Source organism: Arvicola amphibius, chromosome 13 (assembly GCF_903992535.2).
Source record: "Arvicola amphibius chromosome 13, mArvAmp1.2, whole genome shotgun sequence".
Taxonomy (NCBI): Eukaryota; Metazoa; Chordata; class Mammalia; order Rodentia; family Cricetidae; genus Arvicola; species Arvicola amphibius.
The window spans coordinates 45,718,391-45,732,596 of record NC_052059.1 but is presented as its reverse complement, the minus strand read 5'-3'; the positions used below and the strand labels follow the sequence as shown (position 1 = coordinate 45,732,596).

The 14,206-nt window shown below is 37.3% G+C and overlaps 1 protein-coding gene across 1 annotated transcript in view; it reads right to left on the bottom strand.

Annotated features, from left to right (window-relative positions):
- The window catches only part of Adam28 (ADAM metallopeptidase domain 28), a 56,816-nt gene that overhangs the window by 26,346 nt on the left and 16,264 nt on the right, over positions 1–14,206 (bottom strand). The window contains exons 8-14 of the mRNA XM_042054075.1: positions 13,199–13,270; positions 10,690–10,859; positions 7,043–7,127; positions 5,389–5,519; positions 3,429–3,606; positions 1,837–1,926; positions 196–391 (exon numbers count right to left, since the gene is read on the bottom strand). Coding sequence (XP_041910009.1) covers positions 196–391; positions 1,837–1,926; positions 3,429–3,606; positions 5,389–5,519; positions 7,043–7,127; positions 10,690–10,859; positions 13,199–13,270 — 922 coding nt within the window. The remainder of the gene's footprint in view (positions 1–195; positions 392–1,836; positions 1,927–3,428; positions 3,607–5,388; positions 5,520–7,042; positions 7,128–10,689; positions 10,860–13,198; positions 13,271–14,206) is intronic.

Here is a 14,206-nt window from a genome sequence, read left to right as displayed (position 1 = left end):
AACAAACTGGGGATACAGTATAACCAACTAGGGATACAGTATAACCAACTGTCTCAAATTCCTGCAGCCTGCGATTCCCCACCATGAAGGATTTCTGCTGGAACTAAGAGACCAAAATCAACCATCCTTTCCTTAAGTATTCTTCTTTGCCTTATTGTCACAGTAGCAAGGAAAGTAACGAATACAGTGTCTTACCTGGGCCCCACAACTCCATGCACTGCTGCTGCAGGGTGGGACAGTTGCCCTTCAAGCAATAGCCATGCCCATTTTGGCAAGGAAAGCCATTGACTCTAAATCTGTCGACTGGGCAGTGGCTGGATTTACCATCACACATTTCAGGCAGATCACACTCATCTTTTGCTGCTCTGCATACAACCCCAGCCTTTTTAAGCTGCAAGAGAAGAAAAATAGAAAATATGTGTCACCTTGCCCCTTGTAAGCCCTGACACCCAAGAGTAACACAAGCAAATCCATTTGGTCTTCTGGGCCATGACATTCTTTAATTACTGTAATTTATTTTTGCATTACATCCTTGTCATGTCATTAGTGTTGATGCTGACCAATACTCCGAGTCTTTAAGCAATTAACATTTTGAATTTACAATGCAAACACTAAAGAAACATAGTAAAATAAGAAGAATGCCAGGCAATGGCTCAGATGGAGAGCAGAGAGCAACAAAACTCTCATTTTGTTGAATGCTTCTTTTTGTCATGATTTATGAGTTTTAAGTTGGCAACGTCAGGATTTGCTGGTTAAGTGAACCTCCTGCTGGAAAAGAAGACAGCTTTCCAAGTGCCAGATTCGCATACCTCAAGACTTTCCCAGGCATCAAGTTTCCTCAATTCTTTTCATTCTAGATTTGGGTATTTCTTGTCAACTCTTGTTATGGAATGTTGCATTGCAAAGAAAGAAATAACTCTAGTTACGTGAACTCTGTTGCAATGGTACTGTAAATTTTGCCCTTATTTCCAAGGAGAAACTTTGATTAAAAAAACAAACTCCTCTGCCACTTCAGCAAATCAGAGGAGGCTTTTCCTTTGCCAGCTGTGTGAGTAGGCACTGTTCATCTCATGAACCAAACAACTTCCACTGTTTTAATACCAGTTACAGGACCAGACCAAAACCACAGTCAGAGTTTACCGACCTGAATGTAATTCCCATTGCTCCAATCAGCCTGGTTCTCTTATACCAAACCCCACCAAGTCACTTCTCCTTCCTCTCTTATCTGTTTTTTTGATGCCTAAATCTAAACCTAAAATCAATCACTTTCTGCTTACCAGTCATCAGAAATACTGCGTTCATGTGAACTGTTCTCTGGTCTCTCCAGTATATATTTCTGCTCTTTTTCTCCTCCATATAGTGAGGGTGAGCCCTTGAATTATTTAATTCAAGGGCTTCTTCTATCTTTTGAATGCTGAGATTAAAGGTATGAATGACCATACCTGGTCCATGCTGCACTGGTGATTGAATCTGGAGCTTCATGCATGCTAGATGAGCACTCTGCCAGCTGAATCACATGCTGAGTCCTAACGTCAACTTTTTTAGAGTCTGCCTTTATAAGAGATCACACAGCCTTTGGCTCTCTGAGTCTATTTTCTTTCACTTGATATATTTTTTCACCATTTCTGCTCTAAGACTCCTTTCAATCACAAGAAAAATGAGATACTATCTCCTTTGCATTGTTGGGAGACTGGTTGAGTTGGAAAAATACCCAATGAGTGATTGAGTCATTATTTTCTAGGGAGAAAAGCACTGCTGTCCTTGTGCGACTTAGTGACTGCAGCATTAGTACAGAAACAGAATCATAATTATAAAAGCGGCACAAATGACCCTTACTTGGCACTGCTCACAGCACTCGCCCAGGGCGCACTGGAAACCTGCTTGGATTTTACATCTCTTCGCATCACAGCATCTGTTGGTACATTCCTAGGAAATGTCAGTCAGACGGAAGTGACATATTATTTCAGGACAATTCGATATATAGCTTGTTCGCTACATGTACACATTACTTGGCATCATTTAAAAATTGCCTGTAGTGAAATAGAGATATGCCCAGACATTAGAAAGAGTCTGAGCGGCTGATGGCTTGTGTATATCTGACTCTTACTTACATATTTTTAATCGTTTTACATACCAACTCCAGTTGCCCCTCCCTACCCCCTCTTCTCACCCCTCACCTTCCCACACCCCCATCCACTCTCCAGAAAGGGTAAGGTCTCCCATATGTTTCAATGGACATATGCTTTCTATTCTTTTGAACAAATACATTCCCCACAAGTCTTTAATAGGACTATTCATAAGTTCTATTTTTCTTGATAAAATATAAAGGAAAACAAAAGGAAAAGTGTAGTATTTTTAGAAAAATCCAACTTAAATAATCTTACTTATTAGTTGTGGCTCTATTTCATCTTCAATTTAATTCCATTTTCAATATAGATATTAAATATAATTAAACTAGCCATCAACATACATACTTTGGCCATTAATTTAATTCTAGTACATGTCCCAGAATAACTTCTAATGTGGATCAACATATTTGTAAGTGACACCATATTGCAATGTCAAATGGCTGGACACCCACGACGGCATCATACTTTCTTTGGCTCTTGTTTTTTTGTTTCTGAGAGATCCAACCCCTTTTTCTACAGGTGTTGAAGAACCTAGAACCGCAGGCAATTTCCCTGTACCTGTCAGGACTCCTACTGAAAAGTGAGACTTCAAGAGTTACAATGCTTTTCAAGTTAAAACTACTTCCCTAAATTTAAGTAAAACCATCATCAGAGGAAGATTAACCTTGAGGATAGAAGGAATAAATCTTTAATCTTATTCTGAAGTCATTGCAATGCCAGTCCCCAGAGGGAGCCATGCATCACTCCTGTTAAGTTCTAAAAAAAAATGGGGGTAGGGTCGAACCCTATTTAGAATTTTGGCCCACCTGTGAATAGGATGAGAGTAGGGTGGGGTTTGGATTGTGATGTCAGCAAGTTCTGGGTCTTGACAGATGTGAGACATGTAATTGTGGGTGTGAGAGTCAAAAAGCAAGACCTGGGTCTAGATATTGACTCTTGTTCTGACCAGGTCTGTGAGCATGGGGAAGCAAATGATTCACTCACTAAATACTGCTGTAGTGCTGACCCCCCAAGGTGATGCTCACTGATCTACAGCTGTTTGAGCTACCTTAATAATTTCAACCAGAATTCTAGGGATGAAGGCATTGGTGAGGGATGCTACAAAGTCAGGATGGAAAGGGATCTAGTGGGAAAAATAAAGATATATTAAGATCTGCACGTGCCTTGGCATACTAGATGAAAAATACCTACCAATCCAAAGTCCAAAGAACCATTCAGTTTTATGATATAGTCTTGTATGCTTTATGTTCTCAACAACTGATAAATGAACTAGGTGGTTTTAGAAAGGGCTAGAAGTACCTGGGGGGAGCCACAGTCACATTCCTCGTTCATCTCTAGTAATTGGTTCCCACACACTGGGATGGATATGATATCGGAAGGCAATGGGGTATTATAGAGGCAATGAGATAATTTGTCTTCAAGAAACTGCCCGTAGTTGACATGGCTGCAGGAACTGAAGTCTGTGGGCATATGAAACCTATGTAGATAAAGAAAAAGAAAAAGCAGTACCCCCATGCTTTAATTGTTGGAAGTAATGGCTGGGGTTAGCAATAATGATATTGACAAATAACCACAGACATCAAATCTAATGCATTGACCAAGTACTAAGTTATGAGAACATCTAAATTTCTAAATTCACCCACTTGTGTAGACAGCTTAGTGGACAATTATGACCGTTCTAAAAGTATAGCATGCTGACCAATTTTAATGAAAACAGAAATGCTTCTTGGCCAGCTCATGTCATCTCTCTCATTACTGGATCATTATGGAAAACAGTCCCATTTTATGCATAAATCATATTCTGTTAGATAACTGCCAATTAATAGTCTTTTCATCTTATAAATGAAGGAGAGCCTTAAACATGCAATAATATCTGGGAGAAGTGATACAAAATGTGTAACTGGAGGGAATCCAGGTTCTTTTGGGGGAAAGAGCATAAAAAATAATCTAATAATAGGGCTGGCAGAAAGATAAGAACAGAAAAGAGGGAATATATATGCACACAAACATACACACACACATATATATACCTATATGCATGTATGCATATTCATATGTAAATACATATATACATAGATCGGTAGGTAGGTAGGTAGATAGGTAGATAGATAGATAGATAGATAGATAGATAGATAGATAGATAGATAGATAGATAGAGAATTAGATAAGATTGCCTGGAAATTTTTCCAGAAAGATAGGGATATAAATACATTTCCCATTTTTTCCTCTAAGAAGTTCCTTATTTTTTCCTTTTATTAAAAATAGATTTTTTTTCTCACATAATATATCCTGCTCATGGTTTCCCCTCCCTCTACTCTTCCCAGTTCCTCCCCAATGCCCCCCCCACCCAAACCCACCCACTTTCTGTTTCTCTTTAGAAAAGAACAGGTTTCCAAGATTTAGTATTAGAATATAACAAAATAAAATATGACACAGCAAAAACTATCACATTGAAGTTGGACAAGATAAGCAAACAGAAGGAAAAGAACCCAAGAGAAGGCACACAAAACAAAGACCCAATTATTTGTACACTCAGGAATCCACAAAGACTGGAATCCACTAAACTGGAAGGTACAATATATACACAGAGGACCTGGTGCAGATTAGATCTTTGTAGACCCTATGAATGTTGCCTCAATCTGTGAATTCATATGAGGTTTGCTCTGGTTGATTTACAAGGGTTATTTTTCTTGGTGTCCTCCATCCCCTCTTGCTCTAACACTTTTCTGCCCCATCTTCTGCAATGTTCCCTGGGTTCTGAAAGGGGGAATAGAATGGAGGAGATATCCCATTTAAGACTGGATGTTCCAAGGTTTCTCAGTCTCTGTATAATGTTGGCCTATGTTCCCATCTGCGGTAAGAACCTTCTCTGATGATGGCAGATCATATTTGTCTTTATAGGTCTGGGTTACCTGGGTTACAGGCTGATATTTTCCAGTTCCATTGATTTGCCTGAAAATTTGATGATGTCATTTTTTAACAACCGAGAAATACTCCATTATGTAAATGTGCCACATCTTCTTTATTTACTCTTCTGTGGTTGAGGGACATCAGATTTTTTTTCAAAAACTCTGTCCCTATAGTCACTCTTTCTGAGTTTATGGAAAATTTGACAACAAATGTAAACTTGCTGATTCTGTTAAAATTCTTCCAATTCTAAGACATAACATCTCGAACAAGTTGTTGACTATTACCTTGAGGAGAGCACCAACCATAGTACATCAAACCAGGGACCGACAGCGTGTCCCAACACCCTCACCTTAGTGACTGCTCCATTACACAGACTTCAGATGGACACTTGCAACTCAAGTAGTCATGGATCATACCGAGGTTGTGCCCCATTTCATGGGCCATTGTCCCTGCAACTCGAAGGTGGTAGTTACTGTGATCCTAAAGGTAATAACAGGGGAGAATGACATGTACTTCTCATGGTGACATACTCTTGGTGTTGAGTTCAGCTGAGTCTCTCTCTCTCTCTCTCTCTCTCTCTCTCTCTCTCTCTCTCTCTCTCTCTCTCTCTCTCTCTCTCACACACACACACACACCAAAAACACACAAGTAAGAAAAGGTATTTATTATTCAAACAAAATGTTGGTGTAACCTTTTCAGCATTATACAAAGTGGACACCAAAACAATCAGCACTTTGAGAATGAACATTTGTTAGGATTGTGAGATAATAAAAGTCAGCTCTTCAGGGAGACAGTGATTACACTTATGTAAACACCTGACCACAGAGCTTCAAAACCCATGGAGCAAAAACATACAGTTGGAAGATAAAAAGGAAAAAAACCCAGTAACTATGTTTAGGTATTTCAATGCCTACTTTTCATTAAGACTGAATAAATCTCAACAATACTAAAATTACCTGGATGTTATTAACAACTCTAGACCATTCACAGAAGATACTTTCATGTCAGTTTATATGGAGCTGTTAACTAAAGACAAATATAAAAAAAATCAAAATTCTATGGACTGCACTCCAGTGCATAAAAATAACAAATTTTACATAACACTTATAGATAATATAAGAGTTAGGTCTAAAAAAATTATGAATTATTTAAGGTAAAAAAAATCTCAATGTACTGATGTACCTAAAACAATATACAGTGAGACAGTGATTGAATTAAAGAAGAACAAATGAAATGCAATATAAGTAAAGGAAAGAGAATTAGTAAGACAAGGCCAGAAGCCAATGATATTTGAGGAAAAAAAAAACCATTGAAAGGATCAATGATTTTTGCATAGAGCAAAGAAATTGATAAACACTGACTGAAACTGATCACAACAACAAAAAAAGAAAAGGTACTTACAATCAATATAATAAGAGGATAAGCTTGTAAGTTAGCTCCATATAGAAAAGATTGTAAGGAATATAGTCAGTCAAGGGACATCTTTTCCCCCTGAACGATGAAACTACCAAGGTTGCTCAAATAAAGATAATCTGAGCAGTCCTAAAGTTGACTGAACCAATAAAATTTGACTTCAAAATTCTTTCTAAAAGAAAACTACAGTACCACAAAGTTTTACTGGTGTATTGTGATAAAGATTTTGGCAAAAACAGTGCATAAAATCAGAGTTGGAAATATATTCCAAGTCCTTGAATGTGGTCAAATTCACTATAACAACCAAACCTTTAGTAAGCAAGCTATAGTAAAAAATTAAACTGTAGATTGATACTACCCTTGAGTCTAGAGCAGGGATCCGGAGGGATCCGGAAGATGTACTAGCATTGTGAATGATGACAATACTTTATGAATATATCAGCTTTACCCCCAAAATGCAAGGTTAGGTCAAAGTTTGCCTTTCAGTCACTGTATTTACCCAGAAATGGCATTAGGACAGCCCTAACTCCATAGACAGGGTAGGAAAGTTGGAAAGATGCATAGAACCAATATTTGATTGTCAAACAGACCTGAATAATGCCAACAGAATGATAAGGGGAACACATCGAAGACATGAAAGCGAGGCCCACTGTTGATCCAGAAAAGTCTCTTGAGCTGTAAGGAAGAAAAGAATGAATGTAAAAATGAGGAACCTGTATTTTTATAAACAATTTATTTAGAACTCTAAACAGGTACTGGAGTAACTTAAATTGCCAGCCATCATTTAAGTATTTTCTTGGGGTTTTGAAATCACAAAAAGGACTTTTTCTAATACTATCTTCCACAGAACTTGAAATTCAAGCATTTAGATGTAAGACATTCAATGTTTACTATGTATTCATGACGATTAAAATTTTTAGAATTTCCCTTGTCAATTTGTAATTTATTCCTTGTCAAGAAAAGAAACTGGTTTTTGTTAGCTTAGTTTGGTTTTTGGCTTTTGTGGGGATTTTGTTGTTGTTGTTATTTTCCCTTTGGTCCTAACAAATGTTCCCCTGTATCTATTTTTTTGGTTATAAGCTAAATTTCATATTTTGTTTGAATTTAAATTAAATTTATTTTAAATAAAATAAATTAATATAATTAAAATAAAATAAGCTTTTATTTGCTAACAGTTTTAGCTGAATTTATTTTTCTTTTGGAGTCTATTTCTTCTTTTTAATTTTTTTAAAATGATTTATTTAACTTTATGTCCATTGGTGTGAAGGTGTCAGATCTCATGGAACTGCATTTTCAGACAGTTGTGAGCCACCATGTGGGTGCTGGGAATTGAACCAGGTCCTCTGGAAGAGCAGTCAGTGCTCTTAACCGCTGAGCCATCTCTCCAGCCCTTGGAGTCTATTTCTAATTAGCAATGGTGACAGAAAGTGCCTTCCTTATCATCTGCACAAGGCTTGGACCCTTAGCAGAATTTTAAGTACTTGTCAAACCTTCAACTCCCCAGTTTATTAAACTTGTGTTTTTTTCACTGAACAGCCTCAAAGAAGGAAAACACTGATTCTAACATGAAAGATGAGAAAAGTAAGAGAATTTCCCCTCACTGTCCTTTCCCTGTATATTTTACCTTTTACCTAATCTGACTTTACACATGTTGTGGGGACCCACAGAAGTGGGTCCACTCTACCTTGACTGAAGGTCAGAAACCTTAAGCCTACTCTTGTTCTTTCAAAATCATTGACAAGAAGTCTGTCTTAAGGTGTTACTACAAACAAGAGATCCCGGCCTAGGGTGTAGTTACGTGGTCTTTTGGATATTGAGATGACCCATAGAGGTGGAACTGCTCTACCCTGACCAAAGGTCAGATAATTCAAGCCTATTCCTGCTCCTTTAAGGTTATGACAGAAGGTTTGACCCAGGGAGTGGCTGCCTACAGGATACTTGGTCCAAGCATAGTTGCTGTACGTCCAGAATGCTTAACTCAGGAAATAATGGTTTGATGTTTCAAGTATTGAACTAAGTAATTGTTCTGTTGTCCTTTCTGTCATGTTAAAGTAGTCTTTGGCTGTCTTTCCCCTTCTTGGGATATATAAGCATATGGAAAACAAACATGGTTGCATTCCTATTCAGTATTCACTGGATAGACCTTCTGGTTCTATTCCTATTCAGTATTCACTGGATAGACCTTCTGGTTCTATTCCTATTCAGTATTCACTGGATAGACCTTCTGGTTCTATTCCATGCCTCTGTATTTTTTCATATCTCTGCTCCTTCTACCTAATATTTCTGATCCACATGCCCCTATACTGGAACATGCAAACCCTGTGGATGCTGGACCCCAACAGATGTCACCCTAATGTGTAGACATGAAAAATACCCCTTCAGTGTAGAGCCTACAATAGTACATGTTATTTGGACATTATACTTCTTTATTTTGGCATATTTAGAGGTTTATCACATCAGCAAGTAATTTAACTTTATATTATAGAAGATTTGATACTTGATTCTACATTTGTATGATGTCAATTCTCATCATTGATAACATTAACAAAACTAACACCTTTCTCTACTCTGTAATTGTCTATTTTGGCTTTTCTTCTCCATGAACAGAGCGTATTTCGACTTTAATGCTCTTATCTTGCTAACCTGCATATAGGTATTTTGTTAATTTGTCTAGTAAATTTACAATTTATAAGTGGAACAGTAAATCTTCTACCCAGGGAACTAGTGACATTTTTTTTTCCTGTTTGCTCTAATCCATTCAAGAAATATCTTCTCAGAATTCCATTAAAATTTACCTACGCATTTAAATCTTGCCTATGATTTTCATCTCTCTATGCCATTGCTCTCTAGTATATAAATATACAGCAATTTGACAGACTTGGGAAAGTTCAAATTGCTTAGGTTCTCTGGTAACTAAGGTCATAACTCAGGAACTCATTACATTTCTCCTTAGGGAAGAGACTCCACCCAAAAGTGTCTCAATCTAGAAGTCACTCCTCCAAGCTAAGGAGTTGTGCTTGTTATTCTCCAACCATGCCCTTCAATGAGTCATTCCTGTAGTGCTTATAGCCCAATGAGTACCTTTATCTTGGAAATGGGTTAGTACTGTGGTATAGGATTTTGGTTAAGATCGTATAATTATTGTGGCTAAGAGCATACATCCATTGTGGTTAAGACCATACACTCATTGTGACTAATAGCACACATCCATTGCCATTAAGATCATAATTCATTGTGGCTAGGAGCACACATCCGTTGTGGTTAAGATCACACATCCATTGTGGTGCTGTGTAAACTTTAAGGCTAGGTCACAATGAGCCAAGTTTCTCCTGGGCTTCATGGAATGCTGATGTGAGAGAAGCCAAACACTTTTTTAAAATCCTACTGCAATGAGACGGCTACAATGGAGGAAATCTATGCTGGCCACATGAAAGACTGTATATAGAGCAATACAGCCCGGCCTGTTCCAGCCATACTAGCACAGGTGTGTGTGTGTGTGTGTGTGTGTGTGTGTGTGTGTGTGTACATATATATGGTAATTAAGCTTATATGAAAGTCATAAGTTCTGAATTGATTTGTTATGATCAGTATAAAATATAAATTAATTCTATAGGACATAGGCCACCCACTTCCATGTCATGCCCTGTTGCCTGAGGAAGCAGATTCTTTAGCCATTTCAAATCCATGATGGTAGCTTCCTCCTGTCTGAAGTCACTGAAACTATGCATGTCTGCAGAGGCACATTCGTGATCTCAGAGGTCAAAGTTCAATGCAACTTTCATCCATTGTATTTATTTTAGCTCTTGTTTTTAAGTGGCCCTTCAGCAGAAGTCCCAGTGTGGGCTTTAATTCAACAGGAGATCTTACTTTGATTCTAGAAGTTTCTCCTAATTCGTGGCCAAAGTGAATCAGTTCTTCTAAACACAGTTTAAATCCATCTTTCCAAGGTCTAAATTTGTCTTTCTTTTGTGTAAACACAATAAAACAGAATTCTGATAAATAATAGCTACCTTATCTTTAAGTTGTTTTTTTCAAAAGGCAATAAGTAGACCCAAAGTGAATCATATTCATCAAGGACCCAATTGCGTATTTTTAAAAACACTTTCAATTTCCCTTTTTCAATTTCCTGCTTATATCTTTCATGTGCTCCAAGATCTCATCACTTCATTGCTGAGGCTCTGACAAGAGAGTCTACAGTACATTGCCGTGAAGAGTACAAAGAAGAAGCTATACATACGAGATTAACTGGGCAATATCATGATGCTTCCGCTTCAGTAGATCATTTCCTCTCCATCTAGAGAAGTTATCCAGGGTGGTGTTGGCATCTGGTGTTATCTTTATTTTATCCTCATCGGTCCAGATTTCCATTCCAACTAAGGCTACATGGGCATTAAGCTTTCTGTAAAGCTGTCCAAAGAGAATACATAGCAAAGCAATGGGTCATAAGAGTGAGATTACTGTTTAGTGTTTTCAGTGCACTTTATCTTTGAAAAGTGTCATGTCCTTTATCACCATGCACATTGCTATAACTTTCCAGATTTAAAAAAAAATGCTCATCTGGAAATTATATTTAAGTAACATTTTGAGGGTTGTTTTCAAGATCGAATGAGATGATGTAGATAAGAAAGGTACTACAGTTCTAGACTTAATGGGTCTGTTTTGGTTTTTGTTTTCTTTTAATTCCCTGAAATAATTTTCTATTGGAATTTTGTTATTAGCATTGGTTTAGTTTGAATGTATTTGACCCCATAAGATCATAGGGAGGGGCACTATTAGGAAGTGTGGCCGTGTTGGAGGAAGTGTGGTCTTGTTGGAGGAGGCTGGCTGACACACAGCATTAAGGGCACACATTTAATCTGAGTCACACCCTCTGTTGGAAGTATGTCACTGTGGGGGCAGGCTTTAAGGTCTTTTTCTCAAGTTTCACTCAGTGTGATAGTCAGTTGACATCCTGTTGCTGCAAGATGCAGGACACTTAGCTATTTCTCTAGCATCATGCCTCATGCATGCCTCCATGCTCCCAGCATGATGGACTGAACCTCTGAACTGTAAGTGAGCCACCACAATTAAATGTTTTCTTTATAAGACTCGCTGTGGTCATGGTGTCTCTTCACCGCAATAGTAAACTCTAACTAAGACAAATAGTTTCTTAAGTGGATTTGGGGGAAAACTCTTACTAAATAAAGTTTGGTTTGTTGTTTTTTGGTCTTAAGCACAGGGTGGTATTAATATGCCGGTAGGGTTGTCAGTGGATGTCAATGTAGCTTTTGGAATACAGCCCAGTGGATAGCAAAGCTATGCTGGGTACGTTCTGCAGAGCCAAAGTCCCAGGAGGATTGTTTCCAGAGTGCCCCTTGCTCTTGTGCTTTCTTCTGCTTGCTGCTGCTATGTTCCTGCTGGGTGTGGCATAGTGTGATTACTAAATGAATGGACCCCCACTGTATCTAGTACGGTATGATGGTATGATTGTTTCTGAAGAAAAATCCCACTCCTCTCTGGGCAGATCTTGCAGATCATGATGAAGATGATTTTTATAAGGGTGATGGTGATTAGTTAGATCTATGATTTAATTGGAAAGTATCAAATACTTTTGGAGTTAATCCAAAAGATGCAGGTGGTTAGAACAATTAATAAAGATGACTAGGGAATCGGTTTAGGTTATTCTGCAATTGCTCCAATAAGAGATAGAAAAAGGGCACAAATAGGCTAGAAGCTACCTTGTTAGATATAAGATTTGCAGAGAATAGAAAACAAGAACAAGGAAGTTTCATGAATTGTAGACCCATAAATTCTGCCTGTGGAAAACAGGCTGGTGATTAAAGAAAGTATTATGTCCACCCAAGGTTAGGCCTGAGTTACTTGAACGTATAGCTTAGAGAATTAATCACAGGACCCGTCATGCACCTTGAAAAAACAAAGTTGTGAAAGGAAATTAAATGATCCCATTGTGTGCAAAAAAAGTTGATAATCAACTGACCACTTGTTTGAAGTTTCTCTAGAGTAAAGAATAGAAAACTGCTACACTAAACAATAGAAATCTGCTACACTAAATGATAGAAATCTGCTACACTAAATGATAGAAATCTGCTACACTAAATGATAGAAATCTGCTACACTAAACCTCAAGTAGCTGCCTGTTAGTACAAAAGAACTGGCCAACATATACTTGGCTTGTTAAAAACTCTGTTAATCAGTAGTAAAAGAATCATTGCTTTGAGGTGAAGATGTTATGTTGGGAAAATTAATGCCAAAAATGTATTTAACTACTTATAGGCTTCTAAGGAAAACCTGTAGCTTCTGCTTATAATGTGATTTCTTCTTATGTAAAGATTTTAATCTGTTTTTGAAAAATAAGTAGCTTGTGGTGATGGGGTGATCTTTTCTTGCCTAGAAATCTTTGTCTTGGGTCAGATGAAAGAGATAAAGGGGAAACGTAGAACAGAACAAGCTATAGAAAGAAAACTGTAATGAAGAATTAAGCTCTGGCCCCCAGAAGTCTCCTGTGTGTATACAGTTGTGCCATCACTGTATTTTTCTCCATTCTCCCTGGCCTGCTGGAAGCTGACCTTTCAGCAACATTAATACCTACTGAAATAGCGAAATCCATCATCAATCCTTGGAGCCCCTTTCAGCCTTAACTTCAGGGGACTTGGCTCCCCACTCTGGATTCATGCTCATTCGTAGAAACATTCAATGTCATCTCTTAACAAAGTGTTTAAAGTTACATTTAATAAAATATAACATACCATGTTGACGTAATTGGCCATCTCAAGCACTCTCTTTCTTATTTCAGTAAGATTTTTATGGTATTTCTTAAACTAAAAGGCAAGGAAAAGACAGAAATAGAAATGGGAGCTGATAGCAATTAATATAACTGGGAAAGTTTAAAAAAAGACAAATTTAACTTACTTTACGATGATTATAAGTAATTATCACTTATTAATATTTTAAAGATAAAAGCAAATCAATTTATTTTTATGGAAATTAAAACATTCTGGGAATAACATATTTCTTCTCCCTTGAAATAGCAGGAGAACATATAGCTCTTAAAATTTTAGCCATGCTTGGTGGTCCACCTGTAATCTCAACAGTAGGAGACCAAGGCAAGATGACCATGGTAAGGACAGCCTTGGCTGCATACCAAGACTCAGTCTCAAGTAAAACCGTGACACAGTAGAGCGAAGGATTTATTCTAAATGTGTTTTAAGTTTCATGATTTCCTAACTGTGCATAATCAGTACAAAGTACAGTTTATCATTTTAAATATATGCATAGTAGATGTATCTAATGCAATGAGACCAGAGATATGGGTTCTGGGCTAACTAATTTCCCCATAATTTTGATATCCAAGCAATTTTTTGCATTAAACACATAGAGTGCTTGTTTAGAAACTCACAATTAGAAAATGTGTTCCTAAAAAAAGAAATTGTGGCATCTATCACCAAAGGTTGCCTTTCTTCAAAGAACCCATCCACTGGGCTTCTGCACAATAACAGCATGATGAAGAATTTTAAATGGGAACTAAATTTGGATCTCTAAAGATAGTAAGAAAAGAGATTTATAGGGCCAACAACGAGTTTTATATATATATATATATATATATAATATATATATTTGTCATTTGCTTATTTCTGACAAGGAGAAACATCTGTCAATTTCATTATAAATATCAATTTTATAGACTTAGAATAATTTCTTTGTATGGTTCATATTTTTGAATTCCAAATGGAGCTAGACATTTCTGTTTCACACAA